General features: G+C 40.5%; 1 protein-coding gene across 8 annotated transcripts in view; it reads right to left on the bottom strand.

The window, feature by feature from the left end:
• Ncoa6 (nuclear receptor coactivator 6) overlaps positions 1-24,112 on the bottom strand; it is an 87,786-nt gene that overhangs the window by 5,348 nt on the left and 58,326 nt on the right. For 7 of the 8 annotated variants that reach the window (XM_057780376.1, XM_057780378.1, XM_057780375.1 and 4 more), the window contains 5 exons: positions 21,779-21,900; positions 15,157-18,144; positions 11,920-11,988; positions 7,483-7,519; positions 2,536-2,684 (listed from right to left, as the gene is read on the bottom strand). In XM_057780376.1, the coding sequence (XP_057636359.1) occupies positions 2,536-2,684; positions 7,483-7,519; positions 11,920-11,988; positions 15,157-18,144; positions 21,779-21,900 (3,365 nt within the window). The remainder of the gene's footprint in view (positions 1-2,535; positions 2,685-7,482; positions 7,520-11,919; positions 11,989-15,156; positions 18,145-21,778; positions 21,901-24,112) is intronic. The other variant, XM_057780380.1, reaches the window with a different exon arrangement.

Raw genomic sequence — 24,112 nt, 5'->3', positions numbered from 1 at the left:
TCACTTTCACTCTTAGTAAGATATTAATGTATTTTGTTGTTCTTTGAGGTTATCTTTTTAATATATTAACCATGCAAGCAAACAAGTGACTTAGGTTAGAAACTGAAAAAAAAAAAATCTTTTGAAGACTGGTGGGAATGATGAATGATACATCTTTATACTATCATGAGATATAAGATGTTTATTTTTGTATCAAAGCTACACAGAGAAACCCTGTCTCAAAAAAAAGTTTATATTTGGAAACAGGGTCTTCTTATGTAGTCCAGGTTGACCTAGAACTTGCCCTATAACCTAGTCAGGCCTCGAATGTATAACCTTTCTCCCTCAGTCTCTTACGTGTTGGAATTAGAAGCATGTACCAAAATGCCAAAATGCTGTGGCACAGGCCTTTAACCCTAGCACTTGGGAGGTAGATGAATCTGTGAGTTCGTGACTATCAGGCCAGCTAGATACATAGTGAGGTCCTATTGCAAACAACAAACAAACAAAAAACCCCAAATATAAAATAAAATTTCCTTTTTATTTCACCAGATTTTGAAGTCTCTATCATATTCCCTGGAGGATTTGGGGAAGTACTCTGGACCACAGAGAAAGGTCATTTTCCACTTCTGTAAATATGTCTGAAAATATCAGGTCATTTTTATCCTTTGTGGTTCAATTTGTACCCCCTCCAAATGCTACTACCGTTTCTGCCACCCAGCACAATGAGAATGAAGAAGCAAGTACTCTGTCACTGATCCACACTCACAGACTTTTGTTAATTTTAGAACAATTGTATATGTAATGATGTTTTGACTACATTTATATCTGCGTACCACATTCATGCAGTGTCCATATAAGCCAGAAGAGAGTACTGGATGCCCTGGGACTGGGGTTATAGAGCTGCCATGTGGGTGCTGGGAATAGAACATTGGTCTTCCAGAACAATCAGTGGTCTTCCATTTCTCCAGTTCCCCATTCAAAGTACTGATTCTGCAGTAAGATATTTCTATGATTCAGGTGCCTAACATTATACATGCCTCCATGGCAAGTGTGTTACTTTTAAGGTCTCTTGTCCTATCTACACATAACTGGTAGGACTGTGACTCACTTCTAGGGACTCTCTGTGCAGCATTATGACATTTCTTGTTGGTAACAGCTGAGTCCTTGTATCAGCATCTGATGCCACTGCAATTCAGAATCTGCCCTCACAATGGGAGAGTTTTTGTTTGTTTTTTGAGAAAGAGTGTCCCGTAGCCCAGGCTGGCCTCAAGCTTGTTCTGTAACTGAGGATGAAATTAAACTACTGGTCATCTTGCCTCTGCCTCCTAAGTGCTGGAATTATAGACTGCGCCATTACGCTTACATTTCAGGACTGGAATGTAAGGCCAGCATCTATGAAAACTAAGGAGCTGCCAGAGAGGTAGCAGGAAATGACTAAGCACTCTGAATCATGGAAGTCAAGAACAATTAATTAAAAAAATAAACAGTAGGGTTAGGGGATTTAGCTCAATTGGTAGAGTACTTGCCTTGCATCAACTAGGCCATGGGTTTAGTCCCCAAAACAGAAGAAAAAAAATAGAAAAGAACAGAATACTATCTTAGACGGGTGGCTCACATCCATAGTCTCAGAACTTGGGAGGCTAAGGTAGAAGGATCGGCAAAATTTCATGTGTAATCTGGGCTATAGAGTAAGATTCTATCTCGAAACAATTCCCCCTTCCCAGATTAGAGACAGTTTTCAATAGAGAGAACTGGTAATGTAAAGCTGAGGTCATAAAAGAAGCGATTAGAGGCACCGATGGAGGCACTAGGCTCCGAGTTGAAGAGGGGTCACTGCTCCGTCACAGCCGTCTACTTAGATTAATACCTCAGTAGTGTAAATGGAGAATTCTATTTTTTTTCTATGAAGATGTGAGAGCCCCTACCAAGATAGAGCAGAGAATACTGTGATACAGGTTTAAAAAGTATGGAGAAGTCAAGTAAAATGGTGAACGCCTCTAACCCCAGCACTCAGGAGGCTGAGGCATAGGTCTGAGAGTTGAGGGCAACACGGCTACATAAGAAGACAAAGGGGGATAAAGTAACAGACAGTATGTAGTAAAGGTACTTGACTTCAGAAAAGAAGCTAGGCCATCCATATTCAGGATTTAACGGAAGTGAATGATCGTGAGCTTTCTAGTGTGTAGATGTATGTTTTTGACACAGGACCTCATGTAACTACCTCAAACTCCCTATGTAGCTATTAAGGACCCTTAAGCTCACCCTCCACCTCACTAGTGCCACAATTACAGGTGTGTGCTGCCACGCTTAGGTGTAAACACGAATTTAAAACGAGACCAACCTAAGTTCTTTATTCTTTTTATTGTTCTTGTGTACACAAAAGAAAACACACAGGCTAATGGACTGACAGTGAACAAAGGACAAGACCAGGAGGAGAAAACAAACTAGCCTGACAGACAAGGACGGAGGGTGAAGTCCTCCCTGCTGGGATGAGGACCCGATCTTTTAACCACCCCCACCCCGCTCCCAAAGCGTCCAAGCCCCACTGCTAACCTTTTGTAGAGCTGGAGGCTGAAGCAGGCCGAGAGGATCGTTTTCGATGTCCATTTTCTACGCTCTCAGAAGCCACAGTCGGCTCCTCAGTTCGAGAGTTTCTTCGGCTCGGGGTTTTAGACTTCTCAACTACCTCTTTTGGCTCACTGCTGACAGAGGGAAGTAGCAAGTTTTTAAGAAGATTAAGGGCATAAAGACACATAAAAAGAGACTCTAAGTACAGTTTCATTCAAAAAGTAGGAGATAGTAGCAGCTAATCAGGCCAGGGATACAGTTCAATCTATTGAGCATGTACAAGTCCTGGGTTTGATCCCCAGCACTGTAAACAACAAAAACAAAACAAACCAGTCATTATAGATAGAAATGAGACAATGCTATTAAAAACTTAAAAAAGCAAGTCTAACTTTTTACATCAGACAAATAAAATAGGTCGGGAGGCAGAAGCAGGCAGAGCTCTGTGAGCTGGAGGTCAGCTTGTCTACAGAGCAAGTTCAAAAAAAAAAAAAAAGAAAGCACAATGCTGGTGCGATTGTGGGAAAGCAGGTGAGAGACATAAAGACCTGCAACAGCCCTCTATAAACTCTCACTTATTTCCCTTCAAACATTATTGTGTAAAAAAATTTCAGCAATAAAATATTCTTAATAAATGTTTGAAAATTTCTACTAGCCTCAAATAGTATCTAAAATCTAGGTATGGTGGCACATGCCTTTAATTCCAACATCTGAGTGGCTGAGGCAGGCTGATCACTGTGAGTTTGAAGCCAGCTTGATCTATATAGTGAATTCTAGTCTAGCCAGAGTAGGTATTATAAAGAGATCCTGTCTCAAAAGAAATTAATTATTTGGGGGGGTTACTAGGCAAATTTGAGCATATGCTTGTATTAGATAATAGTATAGTACATTATCTAAGTAATGGGAACACATTCATCATCCACTGCAGATAGGCTGAATGCCCCAGCTCCAACCCTGGCATTTTAGCAGGCAAATATTAAAAATTGGTAATACTGTTATTAAAGGCACAGGAACAAAAACATTTTCATATACTTCTGATGGAGTATAAATTGTGTAATCCAAAGATTTTCAATAAGGAGTATTGGGATCAGTAAAATACATTCCCAACTTCAGACACGTGTTTTCACTGTTGCAGTATGGGAAGTATGCCACTGGCATCTTTGGGTAAACATTCTATGGTACAAAGGCAGCACCTTATTATAATTATCTGACCCACAAGTCAGTAATGTTGAGGTGGGAAAACGTGGTGTCATCCTCTGCCTTATTTCAAGTAACTCCATTTCTAGGTGCCCAAAGAAATCAATCTTAAAACATACGTGGGGGGGGGGGTTGCGGGGGCAACAGCTGGCTGGACTCATATTGTATGCAGCTCAGACAGGCTTGGAACTTGGAATATGTAGCCAAATCTGGCTTTAGACTCAAGGTAATCCTTCTTCCTTTGTTTCCTAAGTGTTGCGATTATACCTATGAATTTCTATAACTCACTGTAAAGAAATCCTTTTATATAGCTTTAATTATAACCAACAATGTCAAAATTATCTAAGGAGTAGGAATATATTCACAATCTACTGCAGATATACTGAATGTCTCAATTCTTTTTTTTTTTTTTTTTTTTTTTTTGGTTTTTCAAGACAGGGTTTCTCTGTGGTTTTGGAGCCTGTCCTGGAACTAGCTCTTGTAGACCTGGCTGGACTTGAACTCACAGAGATTCGCCTGCCTCTGCCTCCCAAGTGCTGGGATTAAAGGCGTGCGCCACCAACGCCTGGCTGAATGTCTCAACTCTTAACCCTGGAACTTTAGTCGGAAAAGATCTAGGATTGGTACTGTTTAAAGAAACAGGGGCAAATTTACAGAAGATACAAAAATGCCTAATAATAATAATTAATTATGGCACATATATGCAGTCTTAAAATATTTTGTGAAAGATTACTCTGTGACAAACTATTCATGTCACATGAGTGAATGGGTATGGCACACACATCTGAAAGAGGACTTGTATACTCTGTAAAGCAGACTACAGAGTCACTCTGCAATCCTCTGATGTTTCCTTTCTTTTTTTTTTTTTTTTTTAACACAAGGTTCCCTATAGTCTAGACTAGCTTCATACTTACTACATAGCTGAGGATGACCTTAAACTCTTGATTCTCCGGCCTGTCCCTCCCAAGTGCTAGGATTACAGGAATGTGCTACTAGACCTGGATTTAATTCTGATATGGCTGGAAATTTCTTTAATAAACTTTTTATTATATCCATGGTTCAAAAGTGCTTATTAAGATCATTCAAAAAATTTGATTAAAATTGATTGCAAGGCATAGAACTGAAATGTAATGCAACAAAACAAGTTAAAACCTACTTCTTCTGGGAAGAGTTCCATGTCCCTTTCCCCATGGACTTGGCTTTTCTCTCGGGTTCACAGTCTATACACATATGACCTTCTAAAGCATCCATTGGGTGTTCTATTATATGGGGTGTAGTAATATTTTATATTTTAGCAAATAAAGCTTGCCTGAAGATCAGAGTGCAGAGCTAAGTCACTAGAGGCCAGTGAGTGGTGGCACACACCTTTAATTCCATGACTCTGGACACAGAGGGAGAGGGATCTTTGTGAGTTCAAGGCCATGCCACCGCGGGTGGGCTACACAAGATTGAATCTGTCTAAAAGAGTATCAGAGCGGGGCGGTGGTGGCGGCACATGTCTTTAATACCGGCACTCAGGAGGCAGAGGCAGGCAGATCTCTGTGAGTTCGAGGCCAGCCTGGTCTGCAAGAGCTAGTTCCAGGACAGGAACCAAAAGCTACGGAGAAACCTTGTCTCGAAAATCAAAAAAAAAAAAAAAAAAAAAAAAAAAAAAGTATCAGAGTTGACACAAAGGTGATCCCAGCACTTGGGATCAAATGTCTTTAATCCCAGCAGTAGGGAGGTGGAGACAGGAGTGATATGGTTGGGTAGAGAGAGGAATATAAATAAGGCAGAAGGAGACGAGCTCAGTGCAGTCTGAGGTTTGGTGGAGACAGATGCAGTCGGAAAATGAAGTGTGAGGATAGGATTGCCCCTTCAGTCTGAACATTGGTAGAGGTAAAAGAACTCTCTAGTGGCTGATCTCTGATCTTCAACATTAACCCCTATATCTGACTCTGAGTTTTTATTAAGACCAGCTAGAATTTGTGCTACAATAGGGTTTTTTTTTTAAAAAAAGATTTATTTATTTATGTGCATGGGTATTTTGCCTGTACATATGTCTGTGCACATGTGTGTGCAGTGACTTTGGAGATAAGAACAGATATTGGATCCTCTAGAACTGGAGTTACATACAGTTGTGAGTCACCATATGGGTGCTAGGAATTGAACCTAGGTCCTCTGGAAGGGCAATCAGTGCCCTTAGCTGCTGAGCATTCTCTCCAGCTCTGGATGTTCTATTTTTAACGTCTTGTACCTTTCATGTGAGCTCCTTAAAGGTACAAATCAGGGGTTGACCATCAACTATCATTACTCACTGTTCACTCCTGCCAGAGGATTCTTTGCTAGTAACACTATGGTTGGGAACTGAGCCATAACTGTTCATTCATTCCCTTTGCTTTATATAAAACAGCTATCTCATACCAAACCAAAAACCAAGCAAAGTGAGAGAGGCCAAACTGGAACTAGGCTGGAACTGGAATTACAAGTAAAGAGGTTTCCATCTCCTTCTAGAGGTTCTAAGGATGGTTTTCTGTTTGAGCCCAGAAAATAGTCTAATATTCTGAAGAAAATCCCTTAATGATGGAACCCCCTTTCTTGGTAAAACCAAACGAAAGAGTCATAGCAACACTACCCTTGTGTTTTTGTGGTCAATATATAGGCAGCTCTGCAAACAGATATCTATGAGATATATCTGAATTTGAAAGACCCTTTTTATAGACAGTTGGCATATATTTGGAAAACTCAAATAAATTCAAGTATTAATTCAATTCAAATAAAAACAGATGGACAGAGTGGTGACTAGGAATAGCAATGAATCTGCCAACGATTATATGGGTCAGGGAGGAACTGTGAATTTATCAGCTACAATAATTAACTCCTTATCCTCTAGAGTGTAGACTTTTATCTATAAATCTAAACCAAACGTAAGGGTCCTAGAGTTAGAAAGAGATGGGTCTGAATCTTAAGTTTCACCATTTGCTATATCTGTGACCTTGGGCAATTTAGTTAAAGCTCTTTGACCTAGATTTCTCACCTATATGATATAATTTATTATCATAATGGATATTCTAAAAAATAAAGAAGATAAATACATCTAGTGCTTGTAGTCTAGAGTATGACAAGGAGTAATATTCAAATAATGTTAGTTGATATGAAGTTTGAATGAGAAAATGATATTTCATAAGCTAAGTTTCTATACAAATATGAGACTTTTAAAAAAAATGTTACTGCATTCCTTCAGTAAAAGAGGGGGGTGTGGTTCTTAGGAGATAAAACTCCTTTCTAGGGCAAATGTGAGGTTAAGTCACAGATGTACTTCATCTGTTTTGCTAGGTTACATAGGGTAGCACAGTTAACAGACAAAGCATGGTTTGGGGTTACACTCTACCTACCTGGCTTTCTCTTTTTACCTTTGAAGATCAAACAGCTATGCTTAGAAGATATATTTAAGGACCATCAATAAAGAAGGTAGCACTTAAAACACAGAACATTTATTTATGTTGAGTGCTGAATATGTTATCAGTTTTCAACAATCATAAAAGACAGAAACTTAGTCATCAAGTTTTATTTAGTGAAATATTACCCTGGGTGAGTGAGTGTTCATAGAAGCTCTCTATGTGAGCAGGAGAGACAGTCTGGCGATAGAGTATAATGGACAAGGTGAGGAGACATTTAAAGACAGAGGCAGCTGATGATTTTCAAAAAAGCTCATGCAATGGTCATGCTTCAGTCTTAGCTAATGGTCATCTTTCTTACCTTTGTCCAGAGACTATGGCAGCATTTGCCTCAAGTTCTGTAAAAAATAAAAAGGAGAGAATGAGATATGGAAGCTGTTGTTATGTATGGCCATAGGGAGAAGCTAGGCGTCTATAGAACCCAGAATGTTATATTTGGACTAACAAGTCTCCATGTCCTGCAGGAAGCTAACCGATCCTACGTGGTATGGAGACAAAGTTAGCACTGGTCCAACTTGATTTGTTGGGAATATAAGATACTACTTGGTCTATTTTTATTTCTAGTTCAACTGTGAAATATCCTGTTGGATCAACAGGATGAAATTTACACTGCTGGTTCATATTTCATCTAGTTAGAGCTAGTTTAGTAAGAGAAGCCTCTTCCTTTCATGTTGAAGAGACTGTTTTCATTCCAAAAATATCACCACCTCCATTTTCTTTTCAAACCCAATTACCTTTAAATATAATACAGTGTCTATTAAAGATTCACCCCTTACCCCCTCCAAATGACATTCTCACTCAATTTCAGAGGGCAGAGAGCTGTGCTTTGAAAGACTACCCAAAGACTGTATCTGTTTCTAAGACTTCACAGACTTCATCAGTCACCAAGCAATGCCCTAGAGACAACTAAAACAGTTTGCCTGGCGGGGATGCATCAGTGAGCTTTCTCTGGGTTTATCAGAGAATGCACATAAACACATGGATAATAAAACACTTCTTTTCAGTACCAGCAAAAAAAAAAAACAAAAAACAAAAAACAAATCTTCTACTTCTATTACGTGCCTCTCCATCTAGCTCCATCTCTTAAAAAGGCCTTTCCCTAATACACCAGACAGTCGTGTCTCCTGCCACTGGCCTCCCCCTAGCTCTGTGCCTGTTTTCCCTCATAGAGAATCCAGTACCTGATGCTCAGCATCTAAGCTGCCCAAGGGAGCACATGTTATTAATATCTTTGAAGGCAGAGCACCTAAGTTAAATTTTTTAAATCTCAACTTTTTTCCTTCTTCCCTCCGTTTTTTTGGTTTTTCAAGACAGGGTTTCTCTAGCTGTCCTGGAACTAGCTCTGTAAACCATGGTGGCCTTGAACTCACAGAGATCTGCCAGCCTTTGCCTTCCAAGTGCTGGGAATATTAGCCACCACTGCCCGGCTTCCTTCCCTCCTTTTTTAGTGTTATGGGAGTTTGTGGTAAGGTTCTCATTTTGCAGCCCATGCTACTCTGGAACTCACTATGCAGCCTAGCCTGGCCTAAAACTCCAGGCAATCCTCCCACTTTAGCCTAAGTACTGGTATTACAGGGAATGAGCTACCATCCCTGCCATATGCCACTTTTAATTACCCATGTGTTTATGTGCTAATTATTTGTCTTCTCAGGGCTCAATGCCTTATATGAGACGTATAGGTGACCACATTATATGGCTTTAATGTTAAGGTTAAATTGAAATAATACACATGAGTTTTAGTATAGTACCTGGTACTTAATAATAACTCAATATTTATTGTTAATATTTGTTGCTATCTATGATAGTCACTTTGTACTTTTTCTGCAAGGAGGCTGGACTTCATTGCCTTTAATGCAAAATTCTGGCAGAGGGAATCCTTGCTTCCCATCTTCTGCTTGGCTCCCAGAATCTCTCCTATAAGACCTGAAATCCTGCCACAAGAAGCATACACTAATTCCTTGGGTCTCTATTTCTTTGCTGGGTCAGCTGGAGCACACAAATTCACCTAATATATGCTCAATAATAATGGTTCAAACATGCCGGGCGGTGGTGGCGCACGCCTTTAATCCCAGCACTTGGGAGGCAGAGGCAGGCGGATCTCTGTGAGTTCGAGACCAGCCTGGTCTACAAGAGCTAGTTCCAGGACTGGCTCCAAAACCACAGAGAAACCCTGTCTCGACAAAAAAAAAAAAAAAAAAAATGGTTCAAACAAAAAGACATGCTAACCTGAAGAGCTGCCACCCTCACCCTGCCCCCAGGCATCCTATCCTATAGCACAAACTGCCTGGAGCTCTGTATGTAGCCTACTTGGGCCTCATTTAGTAAAGCTCTTGACCCAGCTTCCTGAGTGCTGGGGTTCTCTGTATGTGTGACATCAGGCTAGTCTGCCCTTTTAATTTAGTGTTTAATTAATTAATTCTGTTTGTTTGTTTTCTGGAACAAAGTCTCTCTATGTAGTTCCAGGCTGTTCTGGAACTTAATATTTGAGGAGATTCATCTCAAACTCACAGAGATCTGCCCAGTCTTGTGCTAGGATAAAGGCATGTGTGACCTGCCCAGCTTGTGTGCTCTTTCGAAAGACCACAAAGAAGTTGATTTTGAAAACTTTTTCACTAATTTATGTAAGTGAAAAGTTCTGAGGGTGTTATATTTTTATGTTTTAAGGCAGGGTCCCATGAAGTCCAGGTGGCATCAACCTTATTTTGTAGTTAAGAATGATTTTTGAATTCCTAATCCTCCTTTCTCTGTCTCTTAAGTGCTGGGATTAGAAGTGTATGCTACTACATTTGGCTTCTGAGGTGATTTTAAAGTGATTAATATAAATTAAACTTTAAAAAGGACCTGGGTTCCCTAGTCAATTACTCTAATAAGAAAGAAAAAACAGTAACAACCCATTTTCTAGAGTAAACAGCTAGGGCAGCATCATGGATTGGGGAGGGGCTCATGAGGCTCCACCTCTCTCTAAGGAGCTATTGGAAGATTATGGCTGCTGGTGGGGTGTGGGGATCAATTTAATTCAATGGTGTAGCCATTGGTAAGCTATTCATGTGTCAGTAAACAGCCACACACCCATGCTCTCAGCGAGCTTCCCAAAGTAAACTCAGTGGGTCATTAAGGCAAAGGCACAGAGCAGGAAGAGTACCTGTTGAGAACAGGGAACGGAAGGGGACAGAAGGTCTAAGTATGATCAAAATACAGCATAAACATATATGAAACTGTTAAAGAATAAAATTTAAAAATATTTGGGGCAGGAAATGGAATTCCTTTCCCATTTCTAGTTGGTCTTTTTGTTAGGGGAAAAAAGAGTATTACTAATGAACCCTTTTTCTTTCTATCTTTCTTTTCTTTCTTTTTTTTTTTTTTTTTTTTTGAGACAGGGTTTCTCTGTGTAATGTAACAGTCCTGGTTGTTCTGGAACTTGCTTTGCAGACCAGTTTGGCCTTGAACTCTGCTTGCCTTTGCCTCCCAAGGGCTGGGATTAAAGGCGTGCACCACCACTGCCTGGCAGAACTCCTTTTCTTAAACAATTTCTCAGTTCTAAAATGTGCAGTACAATGTTAGTTACCATGCAGGCAGTTAGAAGCAGGGGCAATGTGGCGGCTGCTGTGTGCTCTGCATACCCATTCTTTCCACAGTGTGCACGAAAGTCATATTGGATATAGAACCCTGATGCAAGCTTTAAAATATAAGTTATATCTTATTTTTATCGGCTTATATTCACAAAATCGTTTTTTTAAAAATTTGGTCATGTGTATACTTTCAATAAAAGGTTTTACTTTTTTTTTTTTTTTTAGTGTGTGTGTATGTTCATGTGACATGTGCGATGTCATAAGGGTGTCCAAATAGGAGGCCAAGGAGACCTCAGGTTCCTTGGAGCTGGAGTTAGTTATAGGAACTTATGAACTACCAGATGTGGGTACTAGGAACTGAATTCTGGTCTTCTGAAAGAGCATTAAGTATTCTCCCCTACTGAGCCATCAGCCTAAGGCTATACTGTCAATGGTATTCTAACTTCCTTTGGGAACCAGTCATACTTTCTTTTTTGTGCCCTTTAACAACCTTCTGTGACCAAGATCCAAGTGAAACTAAACATATCCATGATATTCACCTGTTCTGGCGGTACGTCACAGAGGCAGAAGTGTTCTTACTGCCATAAAGGAACGTGAGTTCAGAGCTGACTCAGCTTCCACAGCAGCTATCTGTTAGATGACAACTGACTCCTCCTTCCAGAAATACCATCCCTAGTGCTATTTACAATATCTTGGTCACAGGGGGGAACTTAAAGTCATTCAGAGATGGCTGGGATGATTCACTGTAAGTGGAGGGGCTCGAAATACACCTCAACAACTGCCATGGTAATCCAACTATATATATTTTGGTGCATTCATGCTTGCCACCCCAGTAAGCAACCATGCCAACTAGCTGGCTGCCAGCCATGGGTAGCAGGATCAGGGAACAGGGGAAACAACTCAGGCTAGGATGGCAGACAAGAGCACAGACATGCCCTTCTTGAGCTCTCTGGCTAACACAACACCACAAATGTGAAAATGAACACATTGGTTGGGAAGAGTGCTACACACGTTCTTCCACTCAACTCAGATTGGCTTGGAAACAAGTAGATAAGACAGGCCCACGTACTTACTGGCATGAGAACATGGGACACCGAGAAAAGCACTGATTCCTTTACATGTAACCCATCCCTTGCCAAGAAGATACTCCAGATGGTCTTCAGCCTTACCTGGTCTGGCAATAGGCCCTTGCAGTGCTGTGGCTGGAGGCTCCTTTGGGACTAAAGTCGGTGAGGGGGCTGAGGCAAGAAACAAACAAACAGGTCTTTTACTTTTCCTAACTAAACCAGAAAGCACTAACCAAGCAACTACGTCCCTATTGAGCCACAAATTCTCAGAAAGCAGTGCTTGAAGCTGACCGTCAATACAACCTCAACAAAGCAACTGTTCTAACACTAAGCAGCAAGGATCACTTGAGGCTTTGCTCTTCCTCCTTTGTGCAGATATAAAGAACCAGGAAAGGGACAGCATGGGGACAACAGTAATCACAATTTTAGGGCCAATTTCAGGTCATGACTCCTTTTTCTTTTTGTTTGGTTTTCAGACTTACTCAGTTTCCTCAGAGTGGTCTTAAACTCTCGATCCTTCTGCCTCAGCCTCCACAATGATGGGTTTACAAACATGTGCTACCATACTAGGCTTGACTGCTGTTTTCATTAAAAACTGTCTTAGTAAGTAATCTAGCTACTTTTAGAATGACTATACCAATCACCTCAATATTTAAAAAGCTTCTGACTTAGCCCTTTAGAGACTAAATACATTCCTTTATTACTAAAACACACAATTCTATACTTTTCTATAGCATCTAGCAAGAGTGATGGGTATAAAAATAGACAATAAATTTATTATCTAATGAATAAATCAATATAGTATTATTACTTCTCTAACAAATAGGGTTTTGTTGTTGTTTTCAGTTTTTCAAGACAGGGTTTCTCTGTTTAACAGCCCCGGCTGACCTGGAACTAGCTGTTGTAGACCAGGCTGGACTCAAACTCACAGGGATCCACCTGTCTCTCTCCTGAGTGCTGGGATTAAAGGCGTGTGCCACCACTGCCCAATTCTTAACAAATAGTTTAAGAACTTTCTAGGAGCTAGGCACTGTGCCAGGCATCCTCAGAGATTCCATCTTTTTGCACATCACTCAGCCTAGTATAGACTGACCACTGTGTCACATGGAGAGAGAGATAGAAAGTTCCATGGGGATTCAAAGCAAAAGAATATTCTAGGCCAAAAATGTAAAGAAACATCAAAAATAGTGTCTTTGAAAGACAAAAAGAACTTAAGATCCCTGAGAATGAGAATACATGACATACTCTAGAACGGAACCTTCCTGAGTTATTCAGTAAAGATTTAAGGCTCAGGTTTGCCAGAGCTGTCAAGGGTATGTCATCCCATCTTAACACTTCAGCCTAAAATTCATAGCAAACTACAAGAAAATATTTTACCCTCTGGTGGAAAATGAATTTTGTAGATTTTTCTCTCTGCTTAGTAATCAAATAATTTATTTTGGATGCTTCTCTGATGAAGCTTAAAACTGTACCTTAACATCTACTTAGCTTCAGAGGGGTTCTTACATTTTCAAACTAAAAGCACAGAAGTTCCTTGGAAAAGAATAGAACCAACTATTATAAACAAAGTAGGTGGCCTTAACTAAAACTGAACCCTTTCTAATTGCTGGTTCATATCCCTAAAGCTTATATGTTTCTCTATTTTTATTTGTGATCCAAGTAAAAATATTTTCTAAATTACTTCATCATTATTCTCTTAGTATAAGAGGGAAAGGTTCCCTAAGAGAAAACAGAAATGGAAATATTTAGCAGCAGAGAATATACTTAAGCCACACCAATTTCTTCTGGTTTAGACAAGGTCTCATGTAGCTTAGCTTGGCCTCAAACTCAGTATGTAGCTGGATCTTCCCACTGCCTCCTCTCAAGTGCTATGATTATATGTGTGCAGCATCATGCCCAGCTTTGTTTTAAATTCTTATAGTTACCTACAACAACAAAATTTAAACTTGCAACACAGAACCCTGCCTGGCAAAGTTCATCTCTCCTACGAACAATGAATTCTTTGCAGGCCTTCACTCCTCCCTGTATCTCCAGCACTGAAGTAAGCAGGAGAAAGAAAGGAAGGAACCTTCCCAGAGCTGTCTGAGCAATATGCTGGCACTTGATATTCAAGCTCTCACTGAATCCTACATATCCTGGGAGGTAGAATTACAATCTCCACTTTACAGGTGAAGTATAAGGAACTCACTAGACTGTAACTGGCAACCAGGGGAGCTAAAACGTGAACTCTGATCATAACCTGAAGCTCGTATTTCTGTTCCTCCTTCTAATTAATAGGCACTCAAAGTATTTTAGCTGCATAAATAAAAGAGGTAGTATTAGCTGCCTTAGCTATAACAGAGGCCTCTCAGCTATGGGCACCATTAAGACTGACGTGTCTTTAAGAACATGGAGCTTCTGCATTATTTGAGCCTCAAAGGAGAAAAAAACTGTTAGGACACACGTGCTTTCAGTATTATCTCCCTCTGCAGTACACAGGAAATAACCTGAACTAGATGTCCATTAAATGGAATTTATAAAGAGACCATGTCTAAAAAAATGGGCAATAACACTTAAACCATGTATTGATCAATTACCATATTTTAGGTCCTGTGCTAAGCATATCACATGCATTACCTCACTGAAATCTTGGTAACTATTATTGTCTCCACACTACATAGGAGGAAAGTGAACTTGCCCCAGTCCATCAAGCTGGCAAATGCTGGGACAGTTACCAACTCAAGTCTATCTGACTCTTCCCGATTTCGATCTTCTTTGGTTTATCATACAACCTGGTTTTCTGGTAAGCTTGTCTGGAGCAATCCAAACAGAAAGGTCCCTGAGTTAGTATACTAAGAGAACAAGGCAAAGAGAACAAGTCTTCATGATGGGAAAGGTATAGAGAAGTCACTGTTCACAGGGACCATGCCAGGCTGGAGACTTACAGTATAGGCTCACACAGTGAACACTTCTGAACTTCAATCTTTTCACCCATAGGAAGGAGTAAGATTACATTACATGGTTGGTATAAAGATGATCTGAGACAGTGTGTACAAAATGTTTTAAAGTGAGACACATACAACTATCTATCTATCTATCTATCTATCTATCTATCTATCTATCTATCTATCTATCTGAAACATGTCATCAGTTCAGAAGCCAGGAAGGAATCATGTTAGTGAATATAAACTGAACATGGGATTTAAAAGCATATTTTTTAATGTACTTTCAGTAAGTAAATCTATAACTATGGCCATTTTTCTTCCTTTAAGTAGAAATGGGTTCATGCTTTCTCTCTTGTGGGGCGGGTGAGAAAAAGACAACTGACATGAGGATTGGATGCCAAGCTCAAGTACATACCTATGCTGGGTAGAAGCTCTGGATGAGATCCCACCTTCTCCTCCACTAGGCCACCTGCAAGTGGCTCAGATGCTATGCCACCATGATTGCCTTTTGTGGTTGGCGTTGTGGAGATGAGCTCAGAGGGTACCAGTGTGGTTACTATTGAGCGTACACTGGTGGGGAGAGCACCGCCAGGTAAGATGGGTCCTGTTGAAGTGGAGGTTGGGCCCATGGGGCTAGAGGTCATTTTTAGTAGCGTGGGTGCTGAAGGTGTTGGGGTTTTACTGTCCAGCTCTGTGGAGCACTGTTCTGTTCCCATTAGCCCAGGAGTTGTGGTCTCTAGCCCTGGGCCTTCAGTGTCTCCATCTGCACCACACTGTTCTTCCCCTTTTTCCAGAGAGCCTGTAACTTTCTTACAAGCCTTGGTCAGCAAAATCTGGCCAATTTTGTCCACTTTTCCTTTGCCCTTACTGGATGAGACTGGGCTTCGCCGATTGGCAGAGGAACCTGGACTATTGGTCACAAGGGGAGAAACTACTGTGGTTGGCTGTGGAGAGAGCAGAGTGCTCTGATCTGCTGAGGTGTTCATCTGAGGACTAGCCTCATCTGGATTGAATTCTTTCACTTGCTGGACAGGAGGATTAGGAGCGACAGCTGGAGAAGATGTACAGGGAGGGGAAGGCAGCTGAACAGGAGCGGCTCGCGAGCTAAGGACCAACGGCCGGCCTGTCTGTATGTTTGGAGCAGGACTACTGGAGGGAACAGTAGGTGCTACAGGAGCTGAAGAAAATTTTATGTTCTGAGGTATGTGTAAAGGTCCAACAACTGCGACAGAGGGAGGCATCAGGCCACTGTTGGTTGTCAATGGGGTTGCAGGAATTGTGCTTGGCTGTGATCCTTTCATAACCTGAATTATTGAAGATGAATTGATAAAGACAGGTGTAATGAACTGAGGCCGGGCATTAGATTGAGCAGCGGACTGTCCCTCAGAAACCATAACTTTGTTACCCACATTGGGCATTGTGACAACTGTCGACATCAATGCAGAATGTAAGTTTGTTGGCAGGGCTGCTGATGTGTTAGATGAAGTGGTTATGGGATTGGAGGTAACAAATACAGTTATTTGGTTTGGGGGCAAAGGAGTAGAAATGGAGGAAGAGCTGACAGGTCTTGACATTACTGGAGGGATGCTTGGTGCAACATTAGAGCTCACCTCACTCAATTCTGGATGCGCAAGGGTTGAACACGGCTCATTACTGTGAGGTAAGTTTAAGGAATTAGAGGGTTCTTTAGAAGACGGATCCTGCAGTGTGGGAATGACAGATGCTTTTTTGAGGTCCTCTCCTGAAACAACTGGAGGTGCTACTTCCAGATCTGTAAGCCCAGGGGGTTTAATGGTCACATTAGGAGCTCCAGAGTTGTCAAGAAGTTGGCTTAATGATGTTGGTGCTTCTCTCATGGCAGGAGATATCAAATTTTTGTTCTCTTCAACACTGGGGAGTTTGTTAGAATCCAAAGGTTGCCCATCCTTTTTGGATTGATCTTCAGGGACAACCATTTTAGCTTCTTGAGTAGAGACTGCTTTCACCTCAACGTTTACCTGCTCCTTCCTACCCTGGGAATTCTGGCAATCACTGTCCTGAGGAACGTTCAAACTCTCTTTGTTATCCTCAAGAACAGTCCCCACTGCAGGCACAGGTACGGTGGGAGTCTGGGGATTAAGCCCGCTATTGTTAGGAAAGTTTCCGGATAAAGGGGGATTGGCAATTGGATTTGGACTGACCAACACATTCCTAGGCAGCTCCACGTTCTGCATCAGGGTTGTGCTTGGTTGAGAAGCCAGAGTAAGTTTAGGGGCTTTTGAGTTTTGCCTCCCGGGACTTGGGGTAGTTTTCCTACTGGATCCAGGACTAGACCTGCGACTGTTGCTTGGACTTGCCCGTTTTGTTGTTCCAGGATTAGACTGTTTTCCAGAATTCACCACTACAGAATCTAATTTATGAGCTTGTGGGGCAGCAAAGTTAGGAGGATTATTTATAGTAAGATTTGAAGGTGCTTGCCCGATGGCCTTCAGAGTTGTTGGATTCAAGCCCTGTTGATCAAAGCCCCTATTTAAATTTGGCCTGGGAGGTAAAGGAATATTAATCTGTGGAGGAAAGAGTCCTGCTATGGAGGCATTCAGTCTTTCTGGTGACAGACTAATTTCTGAAGGTTCTGTACTAGGAGGGCGGTTGTTGGGTGTTTGAGGATAATAGGGTCTGGGGCTGGCTCTGTTTGGAGTTTTAGGCCTAGATGTCTGGGTTGGAGCAGCAACATTTGGAAAGTGGTGGCCATGGGAGCTAGGTAAGGAATTTACAGGAGGTTGTTGGGGAGTTGCACCTTGAGTTGCTGAAAGGGGAGATGGTCCCGATTTGGGCCCTGCCATCATTAACTGATTCTGAGAAACTACTAAATGTGAGGGCATGTTATTTGGGCCTCCTGAAACAGACGGTACTTCACTGCTACTAGCTTCAGGAAGTGAGGACATCTCTCCTAGTGGTGAGCTAGAGGAATTCTGTGGGTTCTCCTGGTATACCATTTTCCTTGAATTATTTCCCAATGGAGTATTCACAGACATTGGCATTCTTTGTTTATCAGGTGATGGTGGCACAGAGGCAGGTCCTTGCAAACTAACCATGACAGGTACATTGCCACTTGGCTGCATGGGCATTCTCTGAGAGTCTGGGTTCAGAGGACCCCGTGGAGGATGGACATTTTGGGAGACTGGAAGCCTAATGGATTTAGGATCTTGCTGCATCATGAGCATCATCATCATTTGTTGTTGTTGCTGCTGCTGCTGCTGCTGAGACTGTGGCTGACTAGGTGGTGGTGGCTGCTGCTGCTGCTGCTGAGGCAGTTGTGGTTGTGGCTGCTGCTGTGGTGGCTGTGGTGGGGGTGCCACATGTTGCATGAGTTGAGGAGGCATCTGTTGCATTGGCCTCTGTTCAACTGGTTGAGTAGGATAACCTAAAATAAGCCCCCCAAAATCAGGGAAGTTAGATTTTCAGCAAGAAAACTTTGCTACCTATAGAGTATAGCTAAGCAGTACTCAGAGGTAGCAGACTGTGCACAAACAGCTCAGGCATGCTGCTCCCAGGACAGCCCCTTATTATCTGATACAAGCAAGGGGGCATGCTGCTTAGGGAAGCAAAAAGCAAAGCATTAAGAATATGAAGCCCCTTTAGGCTGCGAATGAAGCATTACTGTATTAAGACTGTGTTATGTGCTATAAATCTATGAGCTGAACATGAAGAGAGAAAATTCTATCAACAGCAAATGGCTGGCTGCCCAGTCATTTAGGTTTCATGTAGAAATAATCAAAATAATCAGTAACTCACTGTGTATATGAAATAACATATTTAGAAATCACTTTTTCTCGTAGCAGAGGACTTATTTTTCTCAAGACTTGGTTTTGATGAAAACAGCCCTTTTATTCCTTCAATCAAAGTAAAAGATATAATTCTAGGATTGATATTTTTTTTTTTGAGTTCTTTAAAATGGGATTTTAATCATTCTGGTCCGTGGTCTCCATATACCATTTTGTATCCTTTGGGTTCCATCCTTTGGGGGAAAACTGAATGTATTGTACTGTCCCTAGGTGGCATCAGTTTAATAAACAGAGAGTATAAAGACTGATTGTTACGTTGAAATAATATGAAGTATTAAATTTTTATGTATATTCGTCTCTATTTACTTTCGTATATAGAAATTTTATTTGGAAAAGTATTTTTTATGAATCCACAATTGTAAAATAATAAAGCCAGAAGCACAAACCTCAGGAATAAAAAGTAGTTTGGGGATAAAAATTTTGAAAAACAATACCTTCTAGATTTGCAGAAGGCAACATCTATTATGATTCCCTCTTTTATAATGATTTACTTGAAGTTTCTGAATAAAAACTTTATACAATCAGCATAAAGGGAAGAAAGATTCAAATTAAAACAAGAATCATGGCGGTTCAGAGTGGGAAAATGGGCATATGCTGGGGATGTGATTCCATAATTGCATTTATTCCACTGTGGCATGAAAAATAATTTGGAAGGTTTCCAGAAAGTGCAAGAATATGAATAAGTGGCTCTGGCAGCTGGAAGAAATTCTGGGTCAAGATTTTCTTAGAGCGGCTACCAAACACTTTGGTCAAACTCTGTGCTCAACAGAGTTATTGTCTTCTAGGTAAAGACTTCCATGGTACCAACGAGCAGACTCCAGTTCTGAAGTTGTTTTTTATTTGTTTGTCTTTGGTTTTTGGTGACAGGGTCTCAAGTATCCCAGGTTGGCCTTAAACTCATATAGCTGAGGATGATCTTGAACTGCTAACTCTCCTGCCTCCACCCTGCAAATGCTGGGACTATAGATAGGCGTGTGCCACCACACCTGGTTCAATTTTTGAATATTTTCTTTAAAATCCTTTGTTTTCGTTTTTGTTTTGTTTTAGGCCCAAGTAACTTCTTGACATTTGTAAATCTGGCATTCCAAGGGGTAAAACACAACAGGTTCTTATATAGTCAGTCTGGGGCTTCTACATTAAGAAAACTGTAATTTCTGAAAAAGTTTGTTTGTGTCAAGGTTATAATACAGATGCTTTTCATCTTTAAAGTGAGTTTATCAGACAGCACAATAAACACCAAAGACAGTAATATGCATACACAACAGCCTCTCAGAGGTCAGAGCTAAAGGCTTAAAGGAACCATTCAGAAGCTGGAGGAAACAGCCCTGATGGAGGAAGGTCATTGGCTAATAAAGAAACTGCCTTGGCCCATTTGATAGGCCAGCCTTTAGGTGGGTGGAGAAAACAGAACAGAATGCTGGGAGGAAGAGGAAGTGAGCTCAGATGCAGGACAGCTCCTCTCAGAGCCAGATGCGATGCCGCTCTTCTCTGGGGCAAACACGATGAAGCAAGCTGCCAGGTCAGACATGCTGAATCTTTCCCGGTAAGACTGGTGCTACACAGATTATTAGAGATGGGTTGATTGGGATATGAGAATTAGCCAGTAAGGGCTAGAGCTAATGGGCCAAGCAGTGTTTAAAAGAATACAGTTTGTGTGTTGTTATTTCGGGGCATAAGCTAGCCAGGCGACCAGGAGCTGGGGCGGCAGGAACACAGCCCGCAGCTCCTACTACACAGCCTGAAGGGGCTTAGTGATAGGAAGATGATTGGGATTGAGAGGGAAAGCCAGGTACACACAATGTCCCATAACATAATCAATAACTACATTTTAGTCAAGGAATACAAAGCCCTTATGACTTTACGGGCCAGGCAGTCGAAAAGAAATTAGGCTGCATAAACCACTGCTCAACTACAGAGCAACTGACTATTTCTAAAGTGAATTAAACTCAGGTATTTGTTTAGACACCAATAGCAATTCAAATCCATTAAAGGCCAAATTCAGGCTGCAGGTTCCCAGACTGCAGAAAGGAGGCAATAAATGTTTAAAGGAATTTTGGAATCCACACAAGAGTTCAGATGCCTGAGGTAAGAGGGACCTACCTTCCTGCTCACAATGTCTTCTGAACATATTCACCAAGGACTAGAGACTACCTATCAGGCTCATGAGTGACAACTCTAGTATGCTAAGCAGTCTGTAATAAGTAACATCAAGTCTTGACATCAGAATGAATATACTTTTGAAATATAAAAATGAAAGATCTCTGTGTCTCCTTGGCTGTCCTGGAACTTTTTTTTGTAGACCAGGCTGGCTGAATTAACTCTTTATATCCATAGGAGAGGGCTTGTGAACCTTTGTCATTCTAGAATAAAGTTGTAAGTCATTGTTTATGCCAAGAAAAAACAGACAGAGATATTGTGGTATCTGGGTTGGGAAGAATGATTTTAGATTTTTTTTTTTTTTTTTTTTTTTTTTTTGGTTTTTCGAGACAGGGTTTCTCTGTGGTTTTGGAGCCTGTCCTGGCACTAGCTCTGTAGACCAGGCTGGTCTCGAACTCACAGAGATCCGCCTGCCTCTTCCTCCCAAGTGCTGGGATTAAAGGCAGGCGCCACCACCGCCCGGCTTGATTTTAGATTTTTATAAACCTACGTCCTTTAACATTTAAAAGAAAACATTCTATAATCAAAGAAGGGGCTTCATTACTATTGGCACTATTCATTATAAGCTATTAAGTTGACAGTAGTTATATTGACATGTATTTTGTTACTTTTCATACACTGCTTATGTTTTAAAGAATCACAATAAAATTTTTATTAAAAAAGTCACCTTGTTTTAAATTCTAGTAGTAGTTCTCTGCTTTGAGAAAGTCTAAGGAAAAGAATTGCAGGCAAGCAAGATACAGTATAAAGTTCTCTATATTATAATATTTTATTCTGATGCCAACTAGAACTACAATGCTGATCAAAAAAAGGCACTTTCTATTCAGTCTGATTTGAGGACTTAAAATGAAGCCAATTAAACAGGCATGCAAGAGTGAACTGACATGCATGTTTACAGAAGTTATACTTTAAGTATTTACTTAAATATCAATGCAGAGCTTACACATTACATTTCTGAAGCAGACTAGTTAGTAGGCAGAGCATTATCGTTTCCTTGAAGAGAAAGAAGGTGCATACGCAATGCAAAGTATGCAATTTTAGTTAATATTTTATTACCTGGTGGCCGGTTTGAAAATTCTGGCAGTTTAGGGCCTGTGTTGTCCAAGCTGATTCCTTGTTCTCCAGGTAATGACTGTTGATCAGCCTCCTCTAGACCAACTGGACGATTATCTGGGGTGCTAAAAGATAAGCAGCACAAATCAAGTAAGTTGTATAAGGAATACTTACCTACAACTACAATGTGCTTATATGTCATTCTTATGATTTATATCTTTCTAGTCTGGACACTCAATGTTGACATGAGTAAACTGGCCATTTCATTAAGTCTTAAAATTCACTTAATCTTAGCACTGAATTTAGTGTTTCCCTCTAATTTCTGATACAATGTTTCATATAATGGTACACCCCTTAGGTATTTTAATGATTGATTGGGATTTTGAGCTACCAATATTCTGAAGTGCTATTCCTGCAAAACAAGTATTCAGTGTGGCTACTAAATTAAAACCAGGTGCCAATGACTCAACATCTGTAAGGTAACTGGTACAGATGGTGTTCAGAAAAAACACACAACTTTGTTGTTTACCTTTGCTTCAGAACAAACACTTGTAGACATAACCATTGGCATTAGGATTCTTTTTGTAACTTAGAATTTCAGTGGAAAAGGAAAAAAAAATGAAAACTTTCTTTTCTCTTACTAACATCCACATTCTCTACTTTGTTTTGTTTTTTTTCCAGACAGGGTTTTCCCTGTGTATTTGCTCTATAGAGACCAGGCTGGCTTCAAACTTACAGAGATCCATCTGCCTCTGCCTCCCGAGATGCTGTGGGACAATGGTCTTGTATCTTGTAAAGATTTGTCACTTGTATTGGTTTAATAAAATGCTGACTGGCCAGTAGCCAGGCAGGAAGTATAGGTGGGGCGACCAGACTAGAAGAATTCTGGGAAGAGGAAAGGCTCAGTCTGCAATTGTCACCCAGATGCAGAGGAAGCAAGATGAGAATGCCTCACTGAGACAAGGTACCAAGCCATGTGGCTAACACAGATAAGAATTATGGTTTAATTTAAGATGTAAGAGTTAATAAGAAGCCTGAGCTAACAGGTCAACCAGTTTATAATTAATGTAGACCTCTGTTTCTTTGGAACTAAATAGCTACAGGAATGGGTGGGACAGAAACCTCTGTCAACACTGAGTGCTGGGATTAAAGGTGTGTGCCACCACTGCCTGGTTTAACATCCACATTTTTGAGAAATCATATCAATTACATTCTTCATTTGGTTTGTTTCTTATTCCCGGTTGTACCTTTCTTTCCTACCTTACTTTCCCTTTGATCTGATTACAGTCATCCATTCACTTTTAGATAGTATTTTGTTCCATTATACTCTAAATAGTTGTATAAATCACATAAATTCCTTAAAAAAAAAAAAAACACTAGAGATGTGGCTCAGAGATCACGAGCACTGGCTGTTTTTCCAGAGGATCCAGGTTTAATTTCCAGTACATTCATGGTGACTCACAACCAACTATCACTCCAGATCCAGGAGACCATACACCCTTTTCTGGCCTCTTGTGGAACCAGACACACATACATTGGTGCACAGACATACACATATCCAAAATACCCATACACATAAAAAAAAAATAGAGAGGAGAAAACCCCCAAAACTGTGAGCATGTAACAGACCCTAAACATAATCACATCATTGTCACTTTGTTCCCTACATAAATAATTCCTTACTTCAAATCACAAATGAGGAGTTCCTGGTATCCTCACTTAAAAAAAAATTACAGCTAAAACAAAGAAAGAAACGAAATCCACCAAATTCAATTATCTGCTTCAGTCCCCCTCTTATTATGGATGTGAAAACAAGCCATAATTGTATAAGACAGGTTTCACAGTAAATTAACAGTAGAACTAGAGGCAGGCTATCTTCCGATTAAGTCTATTGTCTCTTTTTCCTAGGAACCCTGATGGTGTACAAGGTCCTTTAAAAAGTATGTTCAGTGAACAGTAAAAATCTCTTAGGAGGCTGGCGACAAGAGCAAAAATGTGTACTTATGGCAAATAAATAACTGCATTGTTTTTCAGCCTATTAGAGAGAAAATAATAACTATCACCATAAAAAAAATTAGTCAGACAGGTTGATAATAGCAGGAATTTAACTGAGGACCAGGTATAAGAAAACGAGGTGGAACATTTAAGTCTGAACTCATGAAAACATATGTTGCTAATCACAATGATTGACTTTTAAGATTCAAGAAGTAGCAAGTTACTACAATAGGTTAAAACCAAAGAATGCTATAGGCTTGGCTAAAGGAGCTAGCTTCAGGTGAACAGTTAAGCTTATTTAAACAAAGCTCCTGTGTTTGAGTTTTCTCTCTCTCTGTCTCT

This window comes from Chionomys nivalis, chromosome 9 (assembly GCF_950005125.1).
Source record: "Chionomys nivalis chromosome 9, mChiNiv1.1, whole genome shotgun sequence".
NCBI lineage: Eukaryota > Metazoa > Chordata > Mammalia > Rodentia > Cricetidae > Chionomys > Chionomys nivalis.
The sequence above is the reverse complement of the archived record's forward strand: the minus strand, read 5'-3'. Positions and strand labels throughout refer to the sequence as shown.